Source organism: Dryas octopetala, chromosome 1 (genome assembly GCF_963921425.1).
Source record: "Dryas octopetala chromosome 1, drDryOcto1.1, whole genome shotgun sequence".
Lineage (NCBI taxonomy): Eukaryota > Viridiplantae > Streptophyta > Magnoliopsida > Rosales > Rosaceae > Dryas > Dryas octopetala.
Window position 1 is genome coordinate 8672101 of NC_141366.1, and position 14413 is coordinate 8686513.

The following is a 14413-nucleotide window of genomic DNA, read 5'->3' on the forward strand; positions in this document are numbered from 1 at the left end:
TGGTCCCTCAAGTTGGATGTCGCTGGAATTTTTGAACCACTTGCTTTGGCTAATGATGGTATCTGATGATATGGAATCTGCTAAACAAGCGTTTTGGTCGACTTATATATAAAATGTAATTATAATCAATTATAGAAAGCAAATTGAATAGAACAATTTGGAGTTCATTTTCTTTCTACCCTTAACTTGCTTATTCATCAGCAAGTTTCACTGTAGAAGATACTTTGGAAAAAAGTTGAAAAACACTTAACTTGTGGACTACATCAGCATCTTCACTGTAGAAGATACTTTGGAAAAAGGTTAAAATATACTTGACTTGTGGACGGAGCCTTCGTCAGAGAGTACTTATAATGAGGGGTTAAGCCTATAAAACCGACCGGCCCACATTCCATTTTTAATTGGTTTCCTCAAATGAAATTACTGCAAAGTCGTTAGCCAAATTCAACAGAGCCTGCCACCTCTCTTAACTTGTCAAGTAAATTAATATATTTCTCTCTTTCTACCCTCAAACTTGTATGATCTGTGATTTTGTATATGTATATTTAGTAAACTATATTTGAAGGTGGGGGATCCACTTTATAAGATTTCTTCTTTTTAATTATTTCTGGATCAACTATAAAATTTCTATATATGTAGATCGAGTACTATATGTAGAGTATTATTTTTGTGTGTACGTGTTTGGAGAAGGTTTCTACTCCACTACTCTTTATATTCCTTTGATTTTCATTCGCATGGTTGCATGTACATTTGCATGTTGCTTCTGGATCCTCGGTAGATGAACAAAATGATATTATTTTAAGGGTTAAAACTTTCACTAATTATTGGAATTTTCCATTTGTCAGGAGCAATTCTTCTTTTTTTTTTGAGAGGGAGAGGGGGGGAGGAAGAGTTTGGTTGGCTCTACACGTTAATAGTCTAAGGCATGATATCTGACAGTCAGATTTAAGTTATGCATCAAAAGTCAGACAAAAACCTTGATGTTATAAGGTTAGTTTAATTATTTAGTCTATATACATTTTAATTTAGTTTATTTTTCTTTTTCATTTTAGGAGATTTGAGAATTTATTGTTAATGGTTTTGGTTTTTTTATCAGTGTAATTACTTCAACAGACATTACTGAAGGGCAAGTAGGTTCCAAGAAAGATGAATTAGGATGTTGGTTCTGGATTAATAATTGGGCAAAGAAACATATTGAGGAATGGGGCAATCCCAAGGTGGCGACTATTGTTTCTATGAGTTGGTATTTGATAAGTGGACTGATAGTAGATCCTCTGTTCCTTTATATTCCAATCATCGATGACAAAAGGAAATGCCTTGGGATGGACAAAAAGTTAAGCATTGCCGCTGTGACTTTGCGATCACTTGCAGATGTCCCATTCTTTCTGGCTCTAATAGTCATCACTTGCGAGAAAATCTCATCGGGCTTCAAGTCTCACTTCAAGCCTGACCCAGATTGGCTACGGAGACCAAGATTAATCCCAGCAAAGGCAATTCCGTTTCTTCTACCAATCACTCATCTCATTGCATTTGCAAAGGCACTTGTTGCCGTCTTGCGCTTGTTTAATGTCGCCCACGTGCTCTTGTTTTGCTCTCTTCTTCCCATCCCACAAGTAAGTCAAATCTTTTTGTTTCTTATTATTATTATTATTATTAATATGAAGAATTTAATTCTATTTAATTTGTTTATGATATTATTTTTCCAGTAGACATATCATAATTCTGATAGAGATCGAATACATTTGACTAATGGGTTGCTCGAAAATAGTCATGTTTTTCTCTTTAAAAAAAAAAAAGTCAACCCCCGTATTTTGGTCATTATTAATTGTCCTACGCTCATTAGTCGATCTGTTGCAATCTGTGTAGGTGGCAATAGTTGTGTTCTATTTCAGAATGACAAGTTCTGGATATTTTTATGAAATTGCGATTGTGGACGTCTTTCTTGTCATCCAATATTGGCCAAAGATTGTCATCTCGCTCGCATTCTACCGTAAGCGTCTTAGATTGACCAGGAAATGGGTTAAAGGTTCATTCAGTTTAGCCCTCTACATATGTTCAAGTCATGTAAGTTTCTTGTTTCTTGTCATTTTTTTTTTTTCTTTTATGTTCGTAACCACTATTTTTTAAAAGGTGTCGGCTTTTAGTCTTACCAAACATTTAATTTTACAATAATCTAATGAGGAACCTTGCAAGCTCTCTCGACCCTATTGCGAAATTTTAGCTGCATATACATACATAGGGTGTGCACATGGCATTTGGGCAATGTGTATCCAGGTCTGCCAATCTAATAAAAGTTAGAATCAATATTGTTTGTTAGGTGGGGTGAAAATAGAATCACTATTACACTTTTTTGGTCCATATAGTCTGTCTTGATTTTCGCTTAAGTCCATTACAGTAGTAGTAATAATACTTTGACAAACAAAAATTAGACGAAGTTGGGATTTTGTCCTTAATTGCAAACTAAACCATCCTATAGGGTACAATTACAACTTTTTAAGCTACAAATATTTAATACAAATCATGTCAAACTATAGGGATCAAAAATATTAATTTGGACTACATATATTATATATATATAAAAGATGTCAACACACTTTAAGAAATATGTGATAATTTACTTTTGTTACTTTCGTTACAATTTCACATTAACTAATTTATTATTTTTTAGGTACTTGGAGCTTTTTGGTACTTTTCTTCTATTCAACGACAAATAGTGTGTTGGCATCAAGCTTGTAGAAATACTCCTGGATGTACATCTACTTATTATTGCAATGATAATTCAACAAATATCGGGATCCTAAATGAATTATGTCCTATAAATCCAGAAAATGCCACAGTATTTAATTTTGGAATATTTCTTGATGCCTTTCAGTCTGGTACCACAGGGCACATAAATTTTCCAACAAAGCTTTTCTACTGTATATGGTGGGCCATCAGAAATCTAAGGTTTGTATTAATTTAATGTTTACATTAATTTAAGGTTTGCATATATACATGCATGCATGTTGACCTATATATTGACAATTGACAGATTTTCTAAAAAAAAGTTTCATCTTTCACTAGATATATAATTTCCAATGTTTTCTTGACTTTAAGCATAAATATGAAATTAATTTATTTCAAAATAAGAAATTTTCAAATAAATATCTATTCCAAAGCTCTTTTGAAAGTCTATTCCAATTAATGTTTGAATAAGTTGGATTACATTTTAACTAAATTCAGATGTAATCTCATAATTAATTAGAATCATTTAGATTTTCAAGTGCTCTAAAATTAACTAGTTTTAGTAAGTTCATATGAAGCTATATAACTGTCCTTTAGGCCTACCACACGATGTAATTTCATAATCAAAATCATTCATTTTTTACACGTCACTTCAAATATCATCTTTACAAAAAATCTCCTAAATTAGAAGATTTTTAGCTATTTAATTATAATAAAAACCAATTATATGATTTTATCAAAACATAGTATTTATCTATTTATTTGATTACAGTGAAATGACTAAATAGTTTTTGACTTGGTTAATTTTTTTGTAATGATGGTATTTGAAATGAGACCTAAAAACTGGACGGTTTGGAACTCATGTGGTGAATTCAAAATGATGATTAGATTCGTATTAAATTGCTAAGTAGTTAGCTTTAAAGCTCTCCTCCTAGTAGAAATATGTTATATATATATATATATATATATGATATAGAGTACTATTTATTTGAGGGACAAACTTTGAGCACTAGTAAGCACTCGTTGCACTCAAGGGTTGGATTAAATACAATAAGTTGATCAATATGTTATTAATTTCACTTACAAATTCAATCTAACGTGACTATAAATCGTCTTTCACAATTGTTCAAAATTTCACCCTCATTGAAACCAATTTGATATAATATAAATCTTTACTTTTTAGTTGAAATACTCTTTACCTATATATTATTAAACTATGGTTTTGAGTTCAAAACTTATAGAAGACAGTTGATTAAATAAAAAAAAAATTTTAAAAACTATGATTCATCTAAATCATTGAATTTTGAATCTCTTCCAATATTGGAAAAAATACTATTAGACTAATAGCTAATTGTTAATTATGTCACAAATGTATACATCTATTATCTCTACTTCTCATCAAGTAATATACGACAGAGAATTTTTAATTTTTATTTTTAACTGAGAGATACCAAACATTAGTTAATTTTTTTTTATCAAATTATCATTCGTAATTTTGGTATCTGATATATTAATTACATGATCAATATTTGCAGCAATTTTGGCACGAATCTTGAACCAAGTACCAACATATTGGACAGTGGCTATGCAATTAAAATTTCTATTATTGGCTTGCTACTATTTTTATTTTTCATTGGAAACGTGCAGGTAAGTTGATGATGAATCTCTCTATATTAATTGTGGTTATCATTAATTTCAGGGATCCAATTCATCACATTGAAGGGTGTACAGATTTAGGCAAATTACATTTTAGTACCTCAATTATACCTAGTATTTCAATTTGATACCTTAACTTTTAAAAGTTGCATTATAATACCTCAACTTTCATACCTCCGTTATTTTTCCGTCAAAATGTGTTAAGGTGGTGGCGTGGCGCTGATGTGGCGTTATCATTGGCATTGACATGGCATAAAATTTGAGCCATGTGGATAAAAATAATTAAAAAAACTATAATTTTAAAAAATAAATATTAAAACCTTTATAAATAAAATAAAATAATTATAAAAAATAAAAAATAAAAAATAAAAACTAAATAACACAGCACCCTCCCAAAGACCCCACCCTTTTTTTCCTTCTTCTTTCTTTCTTTCTTTCTTCTTTCTTCTTTCTTCTTCTGCAATTATCCCATCTTCTTCTTATTCTTGTTCTTAAAAATAAGTATTTAATCAAAATTAAAATAAATTAAATAACATTAAAAACCAAACAACAAAAAATTAAAAACCCCACATCCCCAACCTAGCACTAGCAGCGCACCCACCCCCATTCCCCTCCAACCCAGCACCGGCCGGCGATCGATCCTCTCTCTCTCTCTCTCTCTCTCTCTCTCTCTCCCTTTCCTGCAATCTCTGATCTTCAACTGGGCAGAGAAAGACAGTGGGTCGCGATCTAGAGTGAGGTGGTGGGGAGGCGCTGTGGGGAGTTGGAAGATCTGGGACCTTTTCTTTTTTATTGTTTTGTTATTTGTATTTATGTTGTAATTTGGGTTCGTGAAGAATGGGGGATGAGAGAATTGCAGAAGAAGAAAAGGGTGGGGTCCGTGGGTGGGGGAGTGTTGGGTGTTGTGTTTTTTATTTTGTATTTTTTAATTATTTTATTTTATTTATAAAGGTTTTAATATTTATTTTTAAAAATTTCAGTGTTTTTTAATTACTTTTATCCATGTGGCACAAATTTTAGGCCATGTCAATGCCAACAATGACGCGACATCAGCAGTTAACGGTCATTTTAACGGAAAAATAACGGAGGTATGAAATTGACACAAAATGAAAGTTGAGGTATTATAATGCAACTTTTAAAAGTTGAGGTACTAACTTAAAACATGAGGTATAATTGAGATACTAAAATGTAATTTACTCGTACAGATTTTAGATTATAGAACACATCATTTACTTGCTAATAAATGCGTTAATTATATATATTTTAAATATCTCATGAGAGGGAATTTAGATATGGAACATCTTTCAATAAAATAAAAATAAATACCACTAAATTAATCAATAGTGAGTTGGTTAATTTTATTATACTCATGTACGAGAAATTACAAATTTACTTTTGATGATTTTCTTTTTTTATCCAACTTTTGATGATTTTCTACACAAAACACAGCTATCATCTTGCATTGGAGCCTGAAGTTTGATCATACATTCTATGAATGGTCAAAAACTACAGCTAGCGGCATGATTTTGGCCTAGTGGGATGGAATGATGGGTTTCTGAAATATTTTAAAAGTTTTGTCCCTAATATATGTTCTATTGTATATTATTTTTCATAAAAAGTTACATATTATTTAAATTATTCTTTTTAATGAATATATTATTTATCTTTTCTATAATATACTGTTTATCTTTAATTTACAGCTAATCAAATGTTTATAACATATTTGTTTTCGACCTTCATGTTGATATATATGGTCTTAAGATTGAATCTTAGCCATTCTCCGGTTTGGGATTTATAAATCGTGTGGCCAGCCAATATTACAATTACTGAGATTGATTATTATTAGAATAGACACACGAATTTATAACTAGTTAACTACAATACTATGATATGGCCAAAAAACACTATAATACTACGATGCTCATTACCTGTAGGATTTGATGATGAAATAATTAAGCTTGCTTGTTATTGTGAAACAGACATATATCCAGTTGGAAAGAACAAAGGGGGAGGAGATTAATGAATTACAATCCAAGTTGAGGAAGAAGAAGCTAATGATAGAATTATGGATGGAAAGACACAATCTTCCTTTGGATATAAGAAAAGAATTATTGAAGGAACAAATCTCAAGAGAGAACTTGAAAGAAAATATAGACGTGGATGTAGATGTGAAGGGTCAACTCTCTATTCTTTCCCGATCTAAAAAAGATCTCACAGTAATACTATATCTTTGCATGGATACACTAAAGAGAGTATGTTCTTCAACCCTCGATCATCTATAAACTATTTACTAACAAATAACATAAGAAGCTAGGGACAAATGAAATATTTCAGTGTACCTATATAGCTAGTTAGTATATGTATAATGAATCTTGTTCTTAATTACTATAGGTACCCTGGCTTCGAAATAGGGATGTTCAAGTGTTGGAAAAGATTTGTGAGCATCTCAAGCCAGTGGTCTATTCCGAGAATAGCTACATTGTTCGAGCGGGAAAACCACTTGATTTGATGCTCTTGATTATAGATGGCACTATATGGACCTACAAGACTAGCGATGATAATGCTGGAAAAACTAAAATGGGTCCCTCATCAATGATGATGATTAAGTGGCTTGAGAAAGGTGATTTTTATGGAGAAGAACTTCTAAAATGTCACTCTTTTTCCCACCTTCCTATCTCGGCCGAAAATGTCAGATGTAAAACAAAAGTAGAAGCCTTTGCGCTCAGGGCCAGAGACTTGAGAGGTATAGTCTCCGAACCTTGGTGGGATTTAAGCAATCATAACAATTCTCAGCAATTGGAGATTGATCAATCACAGAATGAGGTTTCAAAATGGGAAATAGTCAGGTCACGGGTGAGGACCCCTCCACCCTTACATTTGATGAGGCCGATCTAATGAGATTTTTACAGGTGTCCTCCAAAGAAACACAACTTTCCCAACCCATCAAATCATCTGTTCGTCTTCCAGATTCCATTCTTCAGTATTGTCATAATTTTTTCTTTGATGGACCATAAGTACTCGGGTCTGTTGGTTTTGATGTGCCTGTGTGTGTGGGTATTTGGGAAGATGATGAATAGGAGGAGAGAAAAGAGGAGGCCTGAAAATGCAGTTACCAAACAAATTTTCTCATTTTCTGTAAATTTTTTTTTTATTTTATAAAAATGTTTTTAAAAAATGATACCAAACGGATCCTTTTTAGTGATTTTTTTCTTATCTGAAATATAAAAGGAAAGAACGTCCTTAATAACTAAGGACATCAAATTAATAAGGACATATGTGACACGTGGAATTATATATCTCTGGCAAGTACTTATGTGACATGCAGACTTGGTTTGTATATACCTCTTAATAATCAAGGGAGCAAGAACAGGAGGATGGGTGGTTTAGAATCTAGGAGCTTGCAATGGCACATATATTTGTGACATGTAGAAATGTCATATTTTGTTTACACTTTTTTGTTGGGCTAGGGAGCAGGAATAGGGTAGGGGGTTTAGAGTTTAGGTGCCTGCATTATTATTAGTACGTACATTTGACATTTATTTTCCTAAACTTATGCTAATGACATTGTTTTGTTGTGAGGAGTATTTCTCAGGACAAAGGAATTAATGCCTTACACTAGTTTGAGCTTTTTATAAAACTTCCAAGTCTTCCATTGTCATAGCAGTTTAATTATTCTCTATGACCTCATGCTGCCTAGCCTAATAATTTTTGAACCATTTGCTTTGGCTATTGATGGTATCTAATGATACGGAGTCTGCTAAACAAGCGTTTTGTATGACTTATAAAATGCAATTATAATCAATTATAGAAAGCAACTTGAATAGAACAATTTGGAGTTCGATCATTTTCTTTCTACCCTTAAACTACTAATTTAGTTATTTATCAGCAAGTTGTACTGTAGAAGATACTTTGGAAAAAAGTTGAAAAACACTGAACTTGTGGACTACGTCAGCATCTTCACTGTAGAAGATACTTTGGAAAAAAGTTAAAATATACTCAACTTGTGGACGGAGTCTTCGTCAGAGAGTACTTACAAGGGGTTAAGCACTTAAGCCTACAAAACCCACCGACCCACATTCCAGTTTAATTGGTTTCCACAACTGGAATTGCTGCAAAGTCGTTAGCCAAATTCAACAGAGTCTTTGTCAAGTAAGTTAATACGTTTCTGTCTCTACCTCTCCCTACACCCTCAAATCTTGTATGATCTGTGATTTTAAAGAAGGTTTTTACTCCACTCTTTATATTCCTTTGATTTTCATTCTCATGGTTGCATGTACACTTGCATGTCACTTCTAGATCCTTGGTGGATGAACAAAATGATATTATTTTAAGGGTTAAAACTTTTACTGATTATTAGAATTTTTCATTTGTCAAGAGCAATTAACGTTGAAGATAAATTCATTTTCTTTTTTTTTGGGGGGGGGGCTGGAAGCTCAAAGAATTTTGTTGGCTTGGCTCTACACATTAATAGTTTATAGACGGTCAGATTTTATTTTTATTTTTTGGCTTTAGGGGAAGGTAGAATTAAACTTTGGTGTAAAAAAGGGCAAATTCTACGGTTCTTCCAATTAGGCTGTCCACCAACTGCGACAGGCCAGATTTAAGTTATGCATCAAGAATTAGACGAAAGCATTGACGTTATAAGGTTAGTTTCAAACTTTACCCTATATTTTAATTTGCTTTTTTTTTTTTTTTTCTCATTTTAGGAGATTTGAGTATACAGCTCAAATTAAGTGTTTATCACAATGTTTTGATCGAATTGGGCAGCCTCTATTTCAGAACTTTAGTACTAGCCGGAATTGGATAAAGATAGAGATATTGTTTATATATTAGCATATCCTTACAGTCTTGTACAAGCAATATAGAACTGTTGTAGTCTGTTGTTGCACCCTCAGACTGAGACTAAGCTACTAAACTAGTGGTTTCTTTTTTTAATCAGCGTTACTTCAACAGAGATTATTAGTGGGGGGCAAGTAGGTCCGAAGAAAGATGAATATATTAGGAAAGTCGTTCTGGAATTTGGCGAAGAAACATATTGAGGAATGGGGGAATCCGAAGGGGGCGAGTCTTATTACTATAAGTTGGTATTTGATAAATGGACTGATAATAGATCCTCTGTTCGTTTATATTCCAATCATCGATGACAAAAACAAATGCGTTGAGATGGACAAAAAGTTAAGCATTGCCGCTCTCACTTTGCGATCACTTTCAGATGTCCCTTTCTTTCTTGCTCTAATAGTCATCACTTGCAACAATATCTCATCGGGCTTCAAGTCTCACTTCAAGCCTGACCAGGAGGCAATGATCATGAGTAAGCTCATTGCATTTGGAAAGGCACTTGTTGCCGGCATGCGCTTGTTTAATGTCGGCCACGTGCTCTTGTTTTTCTCTCTTCTTCCCATCCCACAAGTAAGTCAATCTTTTAGTTGCTTATTATTATTAATATCAAGAATTTTCTCTTTTGTTTATGATATTATTTTCTCATAATTCTGATAGAGAGAGAATACGTACATTTGAGATTTTGAGTTTGAGCCATAGACAACAGCAAACAATATCTGTTGACTCGAACCCTTTCCTATTGCAATCTGTGTAGGTGGCAATACTAGTGTTCTTTTTCAGAATGACGAGTTCTGGATATTTTTATGATTTTTATGGAACTGCGATTCTGGCCATGGACTTCATTCTTGCCCTCCAATATCTGCCAAAGGTTGTCATCTCGCTCGCATACTACCGAAATCGTATTAGATTGACCCGGAAATGGGTTAAAGGTTCATTCAGTTTTTTCCTCTACATATGTTCAAGTCATGTAAGTTTCTTGCTTCTTGTGATCATAATTTTTTTTTTTTTCTTTTATGTTCGTAACCACTATTTTTTAAAAGGTGTACGTCGGCTCTTAGTCTTACCAAACATTTAATTTTACAATAATCGAATGAAGAACCTTGCAAACTCTCTCTCGACCCTACTGCAAAATTTTAGCTCCATATACATAGGGTGTACACACGGCATTTGGGCAATGTGCATCCAGGTCTGCCAACATAATAAAAGTTCGAATCAATATTGTTTGGTTAGGTGGGTCAAAATAGAATCACTCTTACACTTTTTGGTCCACGTAGTTTGTCTTGATTTTCACTGAAGTTCATTACAGTTGTGGCCATACTTCGACAAACAAAAATTAGATCAAGTTGAGTTTTTGTCCTTAATTGCAGACTATACCAACCAATAGGGGTACGTACAACTACAACTTTTTAAGCTACGAAGATTTAATGGAAATCATGTCAAACTATAAGGATCAAAAATATTAATTTGGACTACATATATCATATATATAAATGATGTCAACACACGTGCACTTTAAGAAAGATGTGATAATTCACTTTTATTACTTTCCTCACAATTTTGCATTAACTAATTTATTATTTTTTAGGTATTCGGAGCCTTTTGGTACTTTTTTTCTATTCAACGAGAAACAGTGTGCTGGCATCAAGCTTGTAGAAATACTCCTGGATGTACAACTACTTATTATTGCGATGATACTAGTAATTCAACAAATATTGGGATCCTAGATAAATTATGTCCTATAAATCCAGAAAATGCCACAATATTTGATTTTGGAGTATTTCTTGATGCCTTTCAGTCTGGTACCACAGGGCAAAGAAATTTTGCAACAAAGCTTTACTACTGTTTATGGTGGGGCGTCAGAAATCTAAGGTTTGCATTAATTTAATGTTTGCATTAATTTAAGGTTTGCATACATGCATGCATCTTGAGCTATATATTGACAATTGACCGATTTACTAAAAACAAGTTTCATCTTTCACTAGATAATTTCCGATGTTTTTCTTTATTTTAAAAAATCAAAAAACTGTGATCCATTCATCCATCTAAATCATTAAATTTTGGACCTCTTCTAATATTGAGAAAAATACTATTAGACTAATAGTTAATTGTTAATTATGTCATAAATGGAGTAGAGATCTCCTGTTCCAAATTCCTTGTCTCTCTCTCCCCTCTCACAGATTTTGAGGACCTTTTCATAATTCTTGTTTTACTTTTAAAAAAAAATTGTTTCAAAATATATGAGAGGGGACAGGCAGGGAATGGGGGATTTGGAGATAGGAGATCCCTACCATCATAAATGTATACATCTATTCTCTCTATTTCTCATCGAGTAATTAATATACATGATGAGAAAAGTAGACACGTAAAATGTATGTAATCATGACAGAATGTTTTTTTGATACTAAGAGATGCCAAAAATTAATTAATTATTTTTATCAAATTATTATTTGTAATTTTGGTATCTCATATATTAATTACTTGATCAATATTTGCAGCAATTTTGGCACGAATCTCAAACCAAGTACCTACGAATGGGAAAGTTTATGGGCAATTGAAATTTGTATTATTGGCTTGCTACTCTTTTTATTTTTTATTGGAAACGTGCAGGTAAGTTGATGATGAATCTCTCTATATTAATTGTGGTTATCATTAATTTTAGGGCTCCAATTCATCACAGTGAAGGGTGTACAGATTTTTAGATTATAGAACACATCATTTACATGCTAATAAATGCGTTAATTGTATTTTAAATATCTCAAGAGAGATGGAACATCTTTCAATAAAATAAAAATAAAGACCACTAAATTAATCAATAGTGAGTTGGTTAATTTTATTATACTCATGTACGAGAAATTGCAAATTTACTTTTGATGATTTTTTTTGTTTTTTATCGTACTTTTGATGATTTTCTACACAAAACACAGCTATCATCTTGCATTGGAGCCTGAAGTTTGATCTACATTCTATGAATGGTCAAAAACTACAGCGGCATTAATTTGGCCTAGTGGGATGGAATGATGGGTTTTTGAAATATTTTTAAAGTTTTGTCCCTATTCTATGTTCTATTGTATATTATTTTCATAAAAAGTTACATATTATTTAAATTATTATTTTTAATGAATATATTATGTATCTTTTCTATAATATACTGTTTGTCTTTAATTTACAGCTAATCAAATGTTTATAACATATTTGTTTTCGACCTTCATGTTGATATATATGGACTATTACGTTATATGAGTCGTGATTTTAGATTGAATCTTAGCCATTCTCCGGTTTGAAATTTATAAATCGTGTGGCCAATATTATAATTACTGAGATTGATTATTATTAGAATAGACGCACAAATTTATAACTAGTTAACTACAATACTATGATATGGCCCAAAAAACACTATAATACTAAGATGCTCCTTACCTGTAGGATTTGATGATGAACTAATTAAGGTTGCTTATTATTGTGAAACAGACATATATCCAGTTGGAAAGAACAAAGGGGGAGGAGATTAATGAATTACAATCCAAGTTGAGGAAGAAGAAGCTAATGATAGAATTGTGGATGGAAAGACACAATCTCCCTTTGGATATAAGAAAAGAATTATTCAAGGAACAAATCTCAGGAGAGAACTTGAAAGAAAACATAGACGTGGATGTAGATGTGAAGGGTCAACTTTTTATTCTTTCCCGGTCTAAAAAAGATCTCACAGTAATACTATATCTTTGCATGGATACACTAAAGAGAGTATGTTCTTCAACCCTCGATCATCTATAAACTATTTACTAACAAATAACATAAGAAGCTAGGGACAAATGAAATATTTCAGTGTACCTATATAGCTAGGTAGTATATGTATAATGAATCTTGTTCTTGATTAATATAGGTACCCAGGCTTCGAAATATGGATGTACAAGTGTTGGAAAAGATTTGTGAGCATCTCAAGCCAATGGTCTATTCCGAGAATAGCTACATTGTTCGAGCGGGAAAACCACTTGATTTGATGCTCTTGATTATAGATGGCACTATATGGACCTACAAGACTAGCGATGATTATGCTGGAAAAACAAAAATGGTTTCCTCATCAATGATGATGATTAAGTGGCTTGAGAAAGGTGATTTTTATGGAGAAGAACTTCTAAGTTGCTTATCACCCGACAACTCTTTTGCCCACCTTCTTATCTCGGCCGAAAATGTCAGATGTAAAACAAAAGTAGAAGCCTTTGCGCTCAGGGCCAGAGACTTGAGAGGTATAGTCTCCGAACCTTGGTGGGATTTAAGCAATTATAACAATTCTCAGCAATTGGAGATTGATCAATCACAGAATGAGGTTTCAAAATGGGAAATAGTCAGGTCACGGGTGAGGACCTCTCCACCCTTACATTAGATGAGGTCTAATGAGATTTTCACAGGTGTCCTTGAAAGAAACAAAACATGATAAACATCTGTTCGTCTTCCAGATTCCATTCTTCAGTGTACGTAGATGCCGACTGGCTGAGGAGTGAAGACCACTCACCCGCGACAATCTCCATTATTCTCCAAATTTACAGATTGTCAAGTGTCATGGCCAACAAATTAAGTATCAATTTCAACTTCTGTATATGACTTATGCATTGAATAGTTATGTGCAACGTGCAATAAAAAACGTACAGTCGCAGAGTGTATTTTAGCTATACTTATTTCTTAGCTTCAAGCATGGACTGGGCTATATACTTCATTGCCATTGGAATGACAAGGCACATGGAGACGTTTTTTCATTTTTTTTTTTTTTTGGTACGTAGTTGCTTGTTTCTGAAGGCTTTTTAGCCCACACAGTACACAAAAAGAAGAAACGTACCAAAAGTTCTATATTCTTCAAGTTTGTCGACTGTGAAAATATAATATATTTCCCACAAAAACTTATAAAAATGAGGACGAAAAAGACTTCTTATTTAAAGAAAAAAAACATTATCATGGTAAATAAAAATTTAATCCTACAGTTCACAGAAAAAAAAAAAAAGAGAGAGAAAAAGAACAGAGGATTGAAGTAAATTGTAACAACTTCATTTACCCAATAAGTTATATAAAATGTCTTCATCCTTATCAATAACAGTACGTAAATTGTTATTATCATTCTTATAGAATAACATTGCAAGATATGATAAGAACTTCAATAGGCATGACATTCACTACTACAAAATTAGTCATAGATGACACAATTTAC

At 32.7% G+C, this 14413-nt stretch overlaps 2 protein-coding genes across 2 annotated transcripts; both read left to right on the plus strand.

The window, feature by feature from the left end:
* Positions 1-949: 949 nt before the first annotated feature.
* On the plus strand, positions 950-7272 carry LOC147297386 (cyclic nucleotide-gated ion channel 1-like). Its single transcript, XM_086232848.1, has 7 exons — positions 950-987; positions 1094-1610; positions 1864-2061; positions 2666-2943; positions 4257-4368; positions 6357-6593; positions 6769-7272. The coding sequence occupies exons 1-7, from the start codon at positions 950-952 to the stop codon at positions 7270-7272; spliced, it is 1884 nt and encodes a 627-aa protein (XP_086088974.1).
* Positions 7273-8841: 1569 nt separating this feature from the next.
* On the plus strand, positions 8842-13860 carry LOC147297387 (cyclic nucleotide-gated ion channel 1-like). The gene is made up of 7 exons (XM_086250058.1): positions 8842-9022; positions 9317-9786; positions 9971-10183; positions 10802-11085; positions 11712-11823; positions 12685-12957; positions 13097-13860. Exons 2-7 carry the CDS (start codon positions 9367-9369, stop codon positions 13595-13597), a joined length of 1803 nt encoding a protein of 600 aa, XP_086106184.1. The 5' UTR covers positions 8842-9022; positions 9317-9366; the 3' UTR covers positions 13598-13860.
* The last annotated feature ends 553 nt before the right edge of the window (positions 13861-14413 follow it).